Source organism: Leptonychotes weddellii, chromosome 8 (assembly GCF_054177405.1).
Source record: "Leptonychotes weddellii isolate Sample4059 chromosome 8, ASM5417740v2, whole genome shotgun sequence".
NCBI lineage: Eukaryota > Metazoa > Chordata > Mammalia > Carnivora > Phocidae > Leptonychotes > Leptonychotes weddellii.
The window spans coordinates 47,039,596-47,054,843 of NC_138376.1; the positions used below are offsets into that span (position 1 = coordinate 47,039,596).

Sequence of the window (15,248 nt, forward strand, 5' to 3'; positions counted from 1 at the left end):
CAAAGAGAAAGTACTCAGTAACTATTAACTACTATGATAAAGACAGTGGTTTTATAAGGAAGGATACTTTATACAGATATTTTGGGGGAAGAAAAATTTTCCAAAATGATCCTACTTCTACACATCCCTGAAATATCACACCAGGTTTCTCCTTTGTAGTCCCAAATTCATAGTAAGTGAGATCACACAATATAGTGGATCTTGGAGCTGTGTTGCCTGGGTTCAAATACAATCATGATTCCACCACTCCCCAACTGTGTGTCCTTGAGCAAGTTGATCAATCTCACTGTGCTTCAATTTCCTTAGCTGTAAAATACAGATAAGTGTCTATCTACAAGGTTGTTATAAGGACCCAAAAAACTAATATTTGTAATGAACTCAGAGTATATCCTGGCCAAAAAAAAAAGAGGAATACATGTTCCAGAACGCTTGTTTACTTGCTGAAGAAATGAGCAGATGAATGTTCCTTTAAGTTATATAGATGATATGATTCCTCATATCAGTGATAAAAACTAACAGATATGGTATTGGAGCCTGAGGAACAGTCAGCAGGCAAGAGTGACAGTGAAGAACAAGACTTTATGGAACTGCAGAAAATAATTTCTGCTTTCCTATTCTGGAAAGATAGATAAGTTACACTGTTTTAAATGACAGGAAACTGCATTTTCATTGATAACTTCTTTAAGTAATTGCTGCAAAAATAAAACATATAGTGAATATAAGGAAAACAAAAAGGTAATTATATTTATACTAAGTACTTAAGAAATTATTTAGCATATGGACTGAAATTAAATATTTCATAACATGGACATCCATTTGTGCATCATAATCAATCTCAAAACTTTTATTTCCATAGTGGAGTACATGGGATTAGACATAACTTCAAAAAAAATTTCTTGTGTTTATTTAGCACAAGACAGAATTAAACTTTAATGTTGGAAAGAAACTCAAAATAAAGTAACAGCAAAGGATAACAGTTATTTAATGCACACTATGAAATATCTCAATCTTTCTTATTACAGTCCTAGAATGGTGGCATCTGCATTCTGCAAATGAAGAAAAAGAAGCCAAGAAAGGGTAAATGGCCTGCACAAGGTCCATGGCTATGAATTGGGAGAGGTAGGATTCAGCTCCAGAGCTCCAATTCTTAATTGTGGAGCTCTACTACTTCTTCTGAATTAATACTTGTAGTAATGTCACTGATTTCTAAGAAAGTACTATTTTATGTCATGGAGAAAATGGAACATGCCTCAAAGGCAATATATTCACAAAGTCTTAGCCCTAAGAGAGTTGGTTCTTAATTATCAGAAAACTGTTTTTTTCTTACCATGTCCTGTAACTAGACGCTGTGCACTTTTTGTCTTTGAAGAAGGCGGTGTAGTCACTGATAAAGGCAGTTTTAATAACTTTGGATTATGTAACATTTTACAATTGACTTTATGAAGTTCTTCATTTTCATCTTTATGGATTATGTTGTAAATTCTCTGAGTTCACGCTTCACTTATTTTCCCAAGTCTCAGCCTCCTTAAATTTTACCTTATGATTTTTGTGAGATCATTCACCTGAGGGCTCTGTTCTCTAGCCTCTTGGCTAAATTAGCCTTAAGTCCTTAAATTTCACTAGAAAACTATCTCCCACATTAATATCCCCAAAGAACTTAAGCCAAAAATTGATTTTATTCCACTTGCTATTAAGTTACATAGATTATGCTGCAAAATTAAACAGGGTTTTAAAATTATATGTATTACTAGAATTCCCTAACTAATATAAACTAGATTACTTCTTGCTTTACTTTACCCATTGCCCCTTAGCCACTTACAAGGGAACACTGAAGCACTTCAATTTTAATAAATCTATTAACACAGGAAAAAACAGTGAATATATATTCATTTATCTCAGCTGTCATCTGTTTTTTCCTTTTTCAGAGTTTAAGCTATGAACATGAGATGTGTTACTGTGAGGGTTTAATGATTTGTTAATTTTCAAACGAAAACTCTTTGAGACCTTTTATAAATAAATGGAAATTTAGGCAGGAACAGAAGGAACACCAGATGGGGGTCTCTCAAGACGTGTCCTCAGGGATATTATATGAAAGTGAGGTGAAATGATCTTAGGTGAGCACATTATAATAGAATTTGTGACTGTGATAATATCTTAATATAAAGAATACCTGTGTAATCCATAATAAGTAGTATATCATATACATTATTTAGTAATATATAAAATACAATTAAATAATATTAAATATAAAATGAATATTAAATAATGTTAATGATATTAAACAACAATAACATATAATAGTATACTATATGGTATATAATATATATTATAAAAAGTATATATGAGTTATTATATAGCATAGAATGACAGCATTTTGAACTGAAATAGACTTTTCAAAATAATGTAATCCAAGCTTATCATCTACAGATGGGTGTTTGAGGCACAGAAATTTCAAGTAATGGTCAACAATGTAAAAACTCATTATTTTTTGGTAGACATGATTGAAAACCAAGTGTCCTTATTTGGTCTGGTATTTTTTTTCCACCAATCCAAGCTGTTTCCTGAAAGAGCATACAAATATGTGTAAGATAAATATTTTTCCTCCATGTAGGAGTATTTGCCAATCTGCAACATTTTTTTTTGTTGTTGCTCCTGGAGAGGTTTGAGAGCATTACATTATAGTTGTCATGCTCTTTGTGATCAAACAGAAAGAGTTTGGCTTGAGTAACAAAGAGCTATGGAGTGTGCTTAAAATATGCGTGCCTAAGACATGAACTTGTAAATAGAATAAAATTATGTTGATTTGTGGTTGGGATTCCAGTGAATGATTACCTCATGTAGAACTGACTTTGGAAACCATATGGCCTTATCTGGTTTCCTCCTCTCATTCACAAACCTCACCTCTTTTCAAGCTCAATACCAATATTTCTTAAAGCTGAATGTCACACATTTTTCAATGAAAAATAGTTTCAGAACTCTTCAATATTTACTTAAAAACAATTTTAGTAAAACATTACTACTTTACACATTTTATGGAAAATATAAAGTCAGAGGAGTGATGTCAGCAAGATGTCAAATTAGAAAGCCCCGGAGCCTCCTTTCTCCTACAAACACACTGGCTGAGCAACAATTCATATATCAATTCCCTTTGTGAGAAATCAGAAACTAATTGAAGGCTCCTTTATTCTGGGAAAGGTAAAATCAGCCTCACTGAAGCCAGTAGGGAGATTCTGGACACTCTCTCAGGGAGACACTGCCTTTAGCATAGTGTATACAATCAGGAAGAGACACCTAGCTTCACCCAGAGGAGAGAAAGAATTGGTTTGCATGTCCAGTACTCCACATTTCTGAAGGGGTTCCCCAGAGGTTTGGCTTCTGTGTTGTAAGTCTTGGAGCTTTGATGGGACCAGCACAGTCTAACAACTATAGGGAGAATGGAGATGGCAGCTTGGGCTGGTATATGCCATTAATCCTTCCCCTTGCTCAGTACAGAGTGAGCAGATTAAAAAAAAATCTTAGCTCTCAATTTCTTCCTGATGAAGGAAAGAGTTGTTATGGGCATCCAGCACCTCAACTTCTCTGGGGCTGCCTAAAGAACTAGCATCTGTGTCACTAGTCTTGAATCTCTGATAAGTCCTTCATAGCCCAGTTGAGGGAGAGAATGAAAATAGTGGCTTGGGCTGGTAGATGCCATAAGTCCCCCACTGACTCAGCACAGGGCAATCAGAAAAAACCATAGCTTCCTGCTTTTCTCTGGGGAGGGAAAGAGTTGGTAGAGGTCCCTAGAGTCTCTGGCCAGGCTGATTGGTAGGAGTCTTCTCCTGTATGAGGCAAGTCTGTAAAGACTGGAGGTACCTGGTTTTCCTAATATGCAGACACCAACACAGAGAGTCAAGAAAAATGAAGAATCAAGCAAAGATGTTCCAAAAAAAGGAACAAGATAAAATTCCAGAAACTGACCCTAATTAAATAGAGTTATATGAATTACCTGACAGAGACTTAAAATTAACTCTCACCAATGTTTAGAGAACAGTGAATGAAGAAAGTGGTAATTTCAATAAAGACAATATATTAAAAAAAAAACAAACTATGAAACAGAAATAATGGAACTGAAGAACATAACAACTGCACTAAAGAATTAACTGAAAGGATTCAACAGGAGACTAGATCAATTAGAAGAAAGGATCAGTGAACTCAAATACAGTGAGAAATCATTCAGAGGGGAAACTAGAAAAAAGAATAGGGTGCCTGACTGGCTTAGCTGGTTAAGCACCTGACTCTTGATTTTGGCTCAGGTCATGATCTCAGGGTCATGAGATTAGGCTCCACGACAGGCTCCATGCTCAGTGAGGAGTCTAATTGGGATTCTCTCTCTCCTTCTCCCTCTGCACCAACCACCCCCTCAACCCGCCCCACGTGCGCACTCTCTCTCTCAAATAAATAAATTTTTTAAAAAATAAAAAGAGCGAAGAAGCTCAAGGAAATTATAGGAAGCCATCAAGTTGGCAATATATGAATTGTAGAAGTTCTGGAAAGAGCAGAGAGAGAGAGAGGGAGAGGTCCAGAAAACTTATACAAAGAAATAATGGCTAAAACCTCTTCCTAAATCTAAAGAAGGAAATAAACATCTAGGTCTGAAAAGCCCAAAGAAATCCACAGTGAGACACACTGTAATCAAATTGTTAAGTCAACGACAATTTTGAAAGCAGCAAGAGAATAACTTGTCATATACAATAGTACCCTCATAAGACTATATAGCAGATTTATCATCAGAAACCTTGCAGGCTAGAAGGGAGTGGGATGACAAGAGAAAAAAAAAAAAAAACTGTCAAGTAAGAATACCATATTCAGCAAAACTCTTTTATTATTTTTTTAATTTTTAATTTTTTTAAATTTTATTATATTAGTCACCATACAATACATCATTAGTTTTTGATGTGGTGATTCACGATCCATTGTTTTCATATAACACCCAGTTCTCCATGCAGTACATGCCCTCCTTAATACCCATCACCGGGCTAACCCATCCCCCCTTCCCCCCTCCTCTAAAATCCTGTTTGTTTCTCAGAGTCCATAGTCTCTCATGGTTCAAAACTCTCTTTTAAAAATGAAGGCGAGATAAGAATTTTTCCAGAAAAACAAAAGCTGAGAGAGTTCATCACCACTAGACCTACCTTACAAGAAATGCTAAAGGTAGTTCTTCAAGTTGAAATGAAAAGACACTAAACAGCAACATAGCATAAGAAACTATGGAACTTCTTAGTAAAGGTAAATATATAAATATATACTATGTTACTGTAGTGGTAGTGCACAAATCACTTTATTATAAAAGTTAAAAGACATTAAGTATTAAAAATAGCTATAAAATCATATTAAAAGATATTCAATATGAATAGATGTAAATTTTGACAACAATAACATAATGTGTGAGAAAGGGAGAAGTTAGTGTGTAGAGATTTTGTGTATGATTGAACTTAAATTGTTAGCTTAAAACAGTGTTACAGCTATAGGATAGTTTATGTAAACCACAAGGTAACCATACACACACACACACACACACACAGAATATACAAACACAAAATACCTATAAAAGTTACATAAAAGAAAAAGAGAAAAGAATCAAAGCATATAATACAAAAAATAAAAAGCATAAAACACACAAAAAAATAACAAAACACAAAAGACAGCAAGAGAGGAAAAGAGAAAAGAACTATGACTAATAGAAAGTAAATAAGAAATGGCAATAGTAAAATCTTCTCTATCAATAATCACTTTAATTGTCAATGGATTAAAATCCTCATTCAAAAGACTAAATCAGCAACACTGAGTTGTTTTTTGAAAAACAAACAAAAAGATAAAATTGACAAACCCTTCACTAAACTAACAAAGAAGACTCAAATAAGATCAGAAATAAGAGACATTATAACTGATGCCACAGGAATAAAAAGGATCATAAGAGAATACTACTAACAATTATATGCCAACAAACTGGGTAACCTAGTAGAAATAGATAAGCTCCGGAAATATACAACCTATTAAGACTAAATCATAAAGAAATAGAAAGTCTGAATGAACAAATAACTAGTAAGAAGACTGAATTAGTAATCAAATGCCTTCCAAAAAGAAAACCCCAGGAAAAGATTATCTTTACTGGTGACTTTTACCAAACACTTAAAGAAGAATTAACATCAATTCTTTTCAAACTCTTCCAAAAAATTTAAGAGGAGGGAACATTTCCAAACACGTTTTATGAGGCCTGCATTACTCTGATATGAAAGCCAGTCATAGACACCACAAGAAAAGCAAACTATCTGCTAATGTCCCTTTTGAAGATAAATGCAAAACTCCTCAACAAAATACCAGCAATCAAAAAGGATCATATACCGTGAACAAGTGCAATTTATCTGTAGGATAAGAATGGTTCAACATACCAAGAATCAATTAATGTGATACATCACCTTCACAGAATAAAAGATAAAAATCATAAAAGTATCTCAGTAGATGCAGAAAAAGGATTGGACAAAATTCAATGCCCTTTCGTGATAAAAACACTCAGAAAACTAGGAATAAAAGGAAATTACTTCAGCTAACAATGGCCATACTTGACAAGCCCAGAGCTAACATCATACTCAATAGTTTAGAACTGAAAGGTATTCATCTAAGATCTGGAATAAGACAAGAATGCCTACGCTTGCTACTTCATTCACCACAGCATGGAGTTTTAGACAGAGAAATAAATAAATACACACATGCATACATGCACACACATATGTATACCCCTATATATGTATATATGTACATATGTGTATATATATGTATGTGTGCATGTAAATTGTGTGTGTGTCTGTGTGTGTGTGTATGCAACAAATGTTGCTGAGGAGTGAGGATGTGGAGGAATCAGAACCCTTGTGCATTGCTGGTGGGAATGCAAAATGGTGCAGCTGCTATGGAAAGTACTACAGAGGTTCCCTAAGAATTAAAATGGAACTACCATATGATCCTACAATCCCACTTCTGGGTATTTATTCAAAAGAATTGAAATAAAGATCTTAATGAGATATTAACACTCCTATATTCATAGCAGCACTATTCACAATAACCAAGATATGGAAATAATCTAAATGTCTACTGACAAACCAACAGATAAAGAAAATACATAAAAAAGAATACTATTCCTTTTAAAAATAGGAATTCAACCTTTAGAGAAAAGGGAACCTTTTCTTTTTCAGCCTTTTAAAAAGGGAAATTCTGGAGGCACCTAGCTAGCTCAGTGGGTTAGGTGGCTGCCTTCCACTCGAGTCATGATCCCAGCGTCCTGGGATTGGCTCCCTGCTCAGTGGGAAGCCTGCTTCTCCCTCTCCCTCTGCTGATCCCCCTGCTGTGCTCTCTCACTCTGTCAAATAAATAAATAAAATCTTTAAAAAATAAATAAATAAATAAATAAATAAATAAATAAATAAATAAATAAATAAAAGAAATTCTTCAATAAGTGACAACATGGATGGACTGGAGGACATTATGCTAAGTGAAGGAAGCCAGGCACAGAAAGACAAATACTGAATGATTCCAGTTACATGCGGCATAGTATGTCTTCTTGTATTCAAGTATAAGAATTTCACTAGTGTGCATCCTTAAACTAGAAAATTTTGTTGTTTAGGATATGAACATCTTCCACTTTATAGGTGATACTAAAAGGATTTACAATGCAGATTAAAAACATACTAAACTGTCTCCCTTGCAGTTGCAATTTCCATGTTTGTTACAATAGGAAGCAAATGTCCAGCTAGATTCTCCCCCTTTTGCCAAGGGAAAACATCTGTTCTTAACAGAATGCTGATGATATTCCTTCATTCACCACCATGAGTTTAAAAAGAGGTTGTCATTTCTCTTACAAGTTTATTAATGATCTCCATATCAGAAAACCTAGTAGATGCTTTTCAGCCCTTATTCTTTATAGATCCAATTTTAGCAGGGTTAAACAGCTTCTCTTTCTTGAAACTTGCTCTTCTTCTGCCTGCTACCAAAACAGCACATTTTTCTTGTTTTGCTCTTCACTCCTCTGCCTACTTTGTGTTCGGATACTTAATTACCTTCTCAGTTTTCTCCAGGACTTTGTTCTGGTTATTCTCCTCTCATTCTCCTCACTCTCCCCTGAGGTTATCTCATCTGGTCACATGTATTTAAATACTACACACTGAGAATTCCCTGAGTCATGAACACAAGTTACCTCGGTAACTCCTCTGCAAGCCTCACAGATACCTCAAACTTGAAGTATCCAATCTAATCATCTCCTCATTTCCCCCAAATCTGTTCTCCCCAGTTCTCCTCATCTTAGTAATGGGACCCGATTTTGTTGCTTAAGCCACCAGAAGCCTTCGACTCATGCTTGAGATCTTCTTCTGACTACTTCATAGATTTATGTGTGCAGACCTGCATGTATTTTTTTCTACATTTGATAATGAAATGAAATGATTAGGGTGAGGTAGATACAGTGGTAAATATAAGCCAGTGTTCTTGAATAAAAGGAACTATGATTAAATCTATGGGGAACTTTTCAAAACCAGAAGCAAACACAAATGGAGGAATTCAAGAGAGATCCTTAAAATGTTGGAAACATACAGATTAAAAAAGGATCTGGAGTAGGGACAGACTCAGAGATAGGCCCTCCCAAACTCCTGGCAGAGTTTTGCAAGGATATCAAGAAATAGAGACAAAAGTGATAAAGATATGGGTTGGAGCAAAAAATGGAAGAACAGTTGGTAGAGAAAGGTGGAACTGTGGGAGGAGAATCTGTCTTTATGTTGAGTAGGAGCCAGTTTTTGCTGTACAACTGAGTGAGGCTCAGTCCACAGATTACTGCTTAAGAAAGGCAGGCCCTTGCATGGGAATAAATTAAAAGTGATTCTTATATGTGCAAGAAATGAGAAATAGTTTTCATTGGGTTGGTTTTCATCTTCTATTTTGTTGAAATAGCATTTGGCATTGTAGCCAAATGCCACTGATGGCAAAATAGATAACTAAGAGCCTAAATGGTAGTCTTACAGACTGGCCAAATGAATAAATGAATGACTTAACATATAACCTTTAGAAGAAGCTATGGATTTTTAAACGTTGCAATGAAATTCTGATGTCTATTATTTTGCTTAGGCTTATCAGAGATACAGGTTATGTAAATGCTTATTTAAAAGACTTTTGCTTATTGTAGAGTGATTTTCCTTTTAATATCAAATGGACAGAAAATAAGGTAAAGGTGGAGATTAACTGTTTTTTTGTTTTGTTTTGTTTTTCACCATTTACATAACCCAACAGGGTTGAATGTGGTCATCTTTTGAAAATTATTTTCAACAGTGTGTTTCCATTTATTTCTGATTGATTACCTTGTATTTATATAACAAGTTTCTTAGAAGAGCTCAAAAAGGTTGACAAGCATCCTCTGAAAGTCTATCATAAACATAAATACATAAATTGTTTATGTATTACTGAGGTGTCATTTCCTCTTTAAATTTATAATGAACCCTGATGAGTAATATAAGCTACCAAAATATTCTAACAGAAAGGGAAATATAGCCAACTGACATGATTTTTTTCCTTTGTTCCTCAGGAATCAATCACAACTTTCAAAGGAGAATTCTCTTTATGTGTTAGATTATTAATTTAACAGTAACTTCTTTGGCTAAAAGATTTTTATGGCTGATGATTGACAGGCTTTTTGTAAAAGTGAATGGTTTTGTAGCAGATTAATTATTGAATATGTAAATCCATGTTTTAAACATATATAAAGTAGATAATACTTGTTTTAACCAAAGTGTTCTTGTTTTCTCAAGGGATTCATTTAAAATTTTAATAATTATTGAATTCCTCATTTATATTGAAATTAAAAGTTAAAATGAATATTTAGATTCTTGAATCAATCACTGTTATGAACTGAAAGTTTGTGTCCCCCTAAAATTCATATTAAAATCCTAATCCCCAATATGTTGGTATTAGGAGGTGCCTTTGGGAGGTGATTAGGTCATGAAGGTGGATCCCTCATGAATGAGATTAGTGCCCTTATAAAAGAGATCCCAGAGAACTCTCTCATTCCTTCTGCCAATATGAGGATGTAGCAGAAGACAGCTGTCTATGAACCAGAAAAGGGGCTCTCACCAGACTGCAATCTGTCAGCACCATGATCTTGGACTTCCCACCCTTCGTAACTATGAAAAAATAAATGTTTGTTGTTTAAGTCACCCACTCTTTGGTATTTTTGTTATGGTGGCCCAAGTGGATTAAGTTAGTCACCGATTCCTCAAAAATTCCTATCCCATATAAGAGTATATGCTATCATAAATTCTGTTTTTAATATTAGTGCTTGACTTGAATGTGAAAAAGAACTAGCATCTTCACAGAACATATTTTATGTTATCAACTTTTGTAGAAAGAAAAAAAATCCACTAATGTATTAACAATAGTACATCTAGATAATTGTCTTATTTTCCTTTATATTTAGCAAAGAGAACAGGTGGTACCATTGTAACTTGGTCTGCATTTGTTAAAGAATTAAGACTTGGTGTCCTTAAGCAACTTAGACCCAAAAGCAGGAGCACATGTACTGAAAAGTATACACAAAGCACTACCAAGGAAAGTGTTTTCCTACCACCAGTGAGGGGGCATTTACTCTTGGACTCTGGAAGTTATCATCTACAGTCCTCACGGGACACAGAATTTTTCACACTTCAGTCACAAAATTGAAAGTGCCTCTTTCATTCTCTCCTCCCTACTGAGCTCTATGTGGTTTTGTTAAGAGAAGCATTAAACAACCTGTCAGCATATACACATTGGATTAGGAGCTCTTATTACATGGAAGGGTTCTGGCCAGTACAAAAAGACATTATTGGAAACTTACAGGCAAGAGAGTAAGTGTAACTTAGCACTTATTGGCTTGAGGATTCAACTATAGCTCTCTTAGTGTTTAATACTGCAAACCTGTTGTTTTTAATTTTCTGAGTACTGACAACCTACTGTGCTTAAACAGCAGCTCTTAATCAGAAGACAATAATTAGTTAGAGCCTGCATGATACTTAGATATTCAAAGGGGCTGTACTGCACAGAAACAGGTTCACAAAGTTGTTTTTTCTTTCTGTTTTCTGATTCATCGTATGATTTCTCTTTAAGTATTATGAAATAGATATATTTTATATTTTGCTTGTATCAATTATTTAGTACATAGCAATATAAGTGAATGTCACACACATACACAGTTACTGTGATGTAGTAACAGTATGAGAATAAAAAAATCATAAAATCTTTCTGACTGATATAAAATCTTAGAAATACAGCACATTTAACAAGGAGGGAAAAAATGCTTAGTAGGCCATCCTTTTAATTTCCAGGTAACTTCACTGGTCTACACACTGAAATTTCTCTAAATCTGATTGTGACCAATGTCCAGTTCTTCTACATCCCAGAATGAGTACCAAATTTTTACTGAGACAATCCCTTAATTTTTTTTTTAAAGATTTTATTTATTTATTTGACAGAGAGAGAGACAGCGAGAGAGGGAACACAAGCAGGGGGAGTGGGAGAGGGAGAAGAAGGCTCTCCACTGAGCAGGGAGCCTGATGCGGGGTTCGATTCCAGGACCCCGGGACCATGACCTGAGCCGAAGGCAGACACTTAATGACTGAGCCACCCAGGCGCCCTGAGACAATCCCTTAATTAATGCCAATCCTTTCTAAAAAGGTTTTGGGAGAAAAAAATCTTTAGAATATAGTCAGTTATTAAATTACCAATCTCTGCAATTCTACTTTGACATTCTGTCCTCCCCTAGATAACCACCTTTTCTCTTTTTATTAACAATCTTCTAGAAAAAGTAATCAAATATTTGTTGCTTTTTACATTCCATTTATTCTTCCTCGAAAAGTTACAATTTTTTTTTCTATTTTTATTGTTCTCCTGAAACTGCTGGTGGATGTTTTGTAGCTTTGGTGTTGAACGTATACTCCCTTTGGAAATTCTGTCTTTGGTTTTAGTGACAGTTATTTTTTCCCCTTTTCCCAATACCAATTTCTCTCCTCTTTAACCACTTTTGGGGGCCCCTCTTCTTTAGCCCACTCCTTGACTGCCGATTCTCAGTCATTAACTCTCTCTCCTCTTATCCTACAAAATCAATCCAGTTGGTGACTGTGGCTCCCACTATCACCTGTATAAAGACTTCATAGCCATATTGTCAGGATCACTTAAGTACTCAAGGCTCATATTTCAAATAACTACTCTATATCACAATGTCCCATTGATAGGATGATATGCAGGAATGTACTGATGCAATGGACTGATGAATTAGTGGTCATGGCAAACCAGCTGGCAAATATTTGAAAATTATCTCTGCCCATAACTAATGTAAATGCAAAATGAACTTGCCTTCTTCATAATAATCTTATCCCCATCTGAAGTAGGACGCTATAAATTCTCTACTTACATAAGCCAAACTGGTCAATGAAATTCCAATTTTTCTATTTTTTTCCCTATAATTATTTACAAGCTCAACAGCTTTCATAGTCATCCTCTCACGCTTATTGTCACAACACCATTTCTTGTTTAATTATTCCTATTAATATTGTTTTAATATTAATATTTATATTTACATTTCATATTAATTAATATTATTATTCCTAACTTTACCAATTCTTGACCTGTAGTCTAAGCCCCTTTAATCCCATACTTCAGTTGCGATCAGAGAGAAAACTATATCAGATCACTCCTTGTTCAAACTTCTTAAATGGGTCCTATAGGCATGAGTATTAAAATATATAATATTTCACATTTTATACAGGATGCATTATGCTCAGGCTCCTGCTCACTTTTCCAACATCAAGCTTTCCTCCTGCTCAATTCACACCAAACTCCTTGCCTCCACAATAATGAGTTATTTCTACTCCCACTGCCCCCCTCTCCTAGGTCTTTCCATTACGTAAGCCTGTGTGTGTGATGTTTCATCTGCCCGGAATGATAGTCTACATATTATTTACCTGGTAGACACTTGATCATCCCTCACATCTATGCATAACTACAAACTCCCTAATTCCCCCAGGGAGACTAAGAGGCTTCCTTTTCTATTTTTCTGTATTGCCCCTGTATATTTTCATATTTCTATTAGACTAAATACCTAACTTTATAGAGACATTTCTGTATCTCCTCAACAGAGTATTAGCTCCTTGAGTTTTGAGAACCTGCATTTAATTAATGTATGCCCACAAAAATTAAATTCTATATGAAAACTCATCTTTTACTTGGTAAATATATATAAAGCTGTGAAATAAGAAACCAACCCAAATATAAATGACTAAACATTAATTTATGTAAGTTTTTGGAATCCTATCATCCACTCTTTAATTGATCATACATTTACCAGATGTTTATCAATCTGGTAAATAGTAGTAGGTACTATGTGACAGAAACTGTCCTTGCCTTGAGATATAAAAAGGTAAACAAAACAGACATTTTCTACTCTTATAGAGCTTATATGCTTGTTTATCTAGGAGAAAGTCAGTGAAGTACATTACTGTAGAAAAAGTCACAAAAATTTAATGGAGTAAAACTAAATTTAAAATAATGTCTGCATGCTTACAGACAGAATTCCTTTATTTCATTAAAGGCATATATGTCACATCAACTATGCAAGTGACTTTTGTTCTTTATGTATATCTGCTTTGAAATTTTTTAGCCTACATAAAATAGTCATAACATTTATAATATTGTGAGATTTATACCCAATTTATATTTGTGGGGCTTTGAAATAAGAGCATTTTAGATTTTCAGTAATAAAAACAGTATGTTAAAATATGTAAAGTACAATGGTAAATACAGTAGAAGATTCATAAATGTAATGAACTATTGGTACAATTAACAAGCAACCTTAAATTTTTAAAGTAATTTTCTGTAATAACATAAAATGGAGCCAATAATCAATAGCATTTAAGTCAGCATGCAAGTTCTTATCCAAAAATATAGGTTAATAATGAAGACAATAAGCTAATTATCTAAATGGAAATTTAGAGACTGCGTTGGCATATGCACAAAACTCTGTAGAGAACGTTTTTACATTTTAATAACCCATATGAAGTAGAGACTGGGAATGGTCTTCCAGTTCCATTTCTCAAATCAGATTTGTGGTGTGTTCTTAAGCCAACCCACTCATAAACTCAGCAAAATCACTAGCACAGAAGTGAACAAAAGCCCATATGCTTAATATTATCATGAAATATAATGCACATGTATAGCCGTAAGATGGAAAAACAACTTAACAATAGAGCAATTCTGTGCAATGAGAACGGTAAACTTTTAGTATACTTTGGTAGGATAGATGAAGTCACATATGTTAGTAGAATCGCTTAAATTTCTTTTCGAAACCATGAAGATAGCTCCACTAACCAGGAAACTTTTCTAAAGTTTTCCAATATTTCTTCCTCATATAATGACATTTTATGTCATTTTATTATTTACATATTATTATTTACATCTATCTATCTATCTATTTTTTTAAGTAGGCTCCACATCCAGTGTGGAGCCCAATGCAGAGCTTGAACTCACGACCCTGAGGTCAAGACGTGAGCTGAGATCGAGAGTCGGACGCTTAACCAACTGAGCCACCCAGACGCCCCCATAATATATTTTAAAACATCAACAGAAATACCTGGTTTGTACCATGAAGATATGGAAATCCACCAATAAAGACAGATCCTGATTTTGGCAATGGTTTTCCAGATATGTGATTAATAGATTCACTTGCTTTTATAGTCCTCCCTAGAATAGTCAGTTCAGCTCTGCATGGATCAAATTCTTGCCTGCAACCATTTAGGAAAAAAATTTATGGCTTTAGCATGTGTTGTATAAACATTTGTCTGACCAATTAATTAAGCTATTAACAAAAGAAGAAAGATTTAAGTAAATAGATTATCTCACCATAAAACCAACAAAGCCAGAAGTAGATTAATCTGTTCTAAGTTAGAAACCCTTAATGTTTTAAGTACATAAATACAAACCTAAATTTTGACAGACAAAACAAATCATGGCAATCACTTAATGAAATAAATAAATCCTGATCATAAACAGATCATTCTCATCATGACTAAAATGACATTAGAGTGTAACATTCTACTTCAGTTTTTTACTTTGTTAAATTTTATGTGAGTGAAAAATATTGTAAAGAATCAGGTTTAAATATGGTTATCTTGTGTACAATATACCTTTGCCTGTAAGAGACAGAGTGT

The 15,248-nt window shown here is 34.3% G+C and overlaps 1 protein-coding gene across 1 annotated transcript in view; it reads right to left on the minus strand.

The window, feature by feature from the left end:
* The window catches only part of LOC115942618 (protein eyes shut homolog), a 515,538-nt gene extending 500,490 nt beyond the window's left edge, over nucleotides 1–15,048 (minus strand). The window contains exons 1-2 of the mRNA XM_081827581.1: nucleotides 15,017–15,048; nucleotides 14,672–14,822 (exon numbers count right to left, since the gene is read on the minus strand). Of these exons, the coding sequence (XP_081683707.1) occupies nucleotides 14,672–14,822; nucleotides 15,017–15,048 (183 nt within the window). The remainder of the gene's footprint in view (nucleotides 1–14,671; nucleotides 14,823–15,016) is intronic.
* Nucleotides 15,049–15,248: the final 200 nt, after the last annotated feature.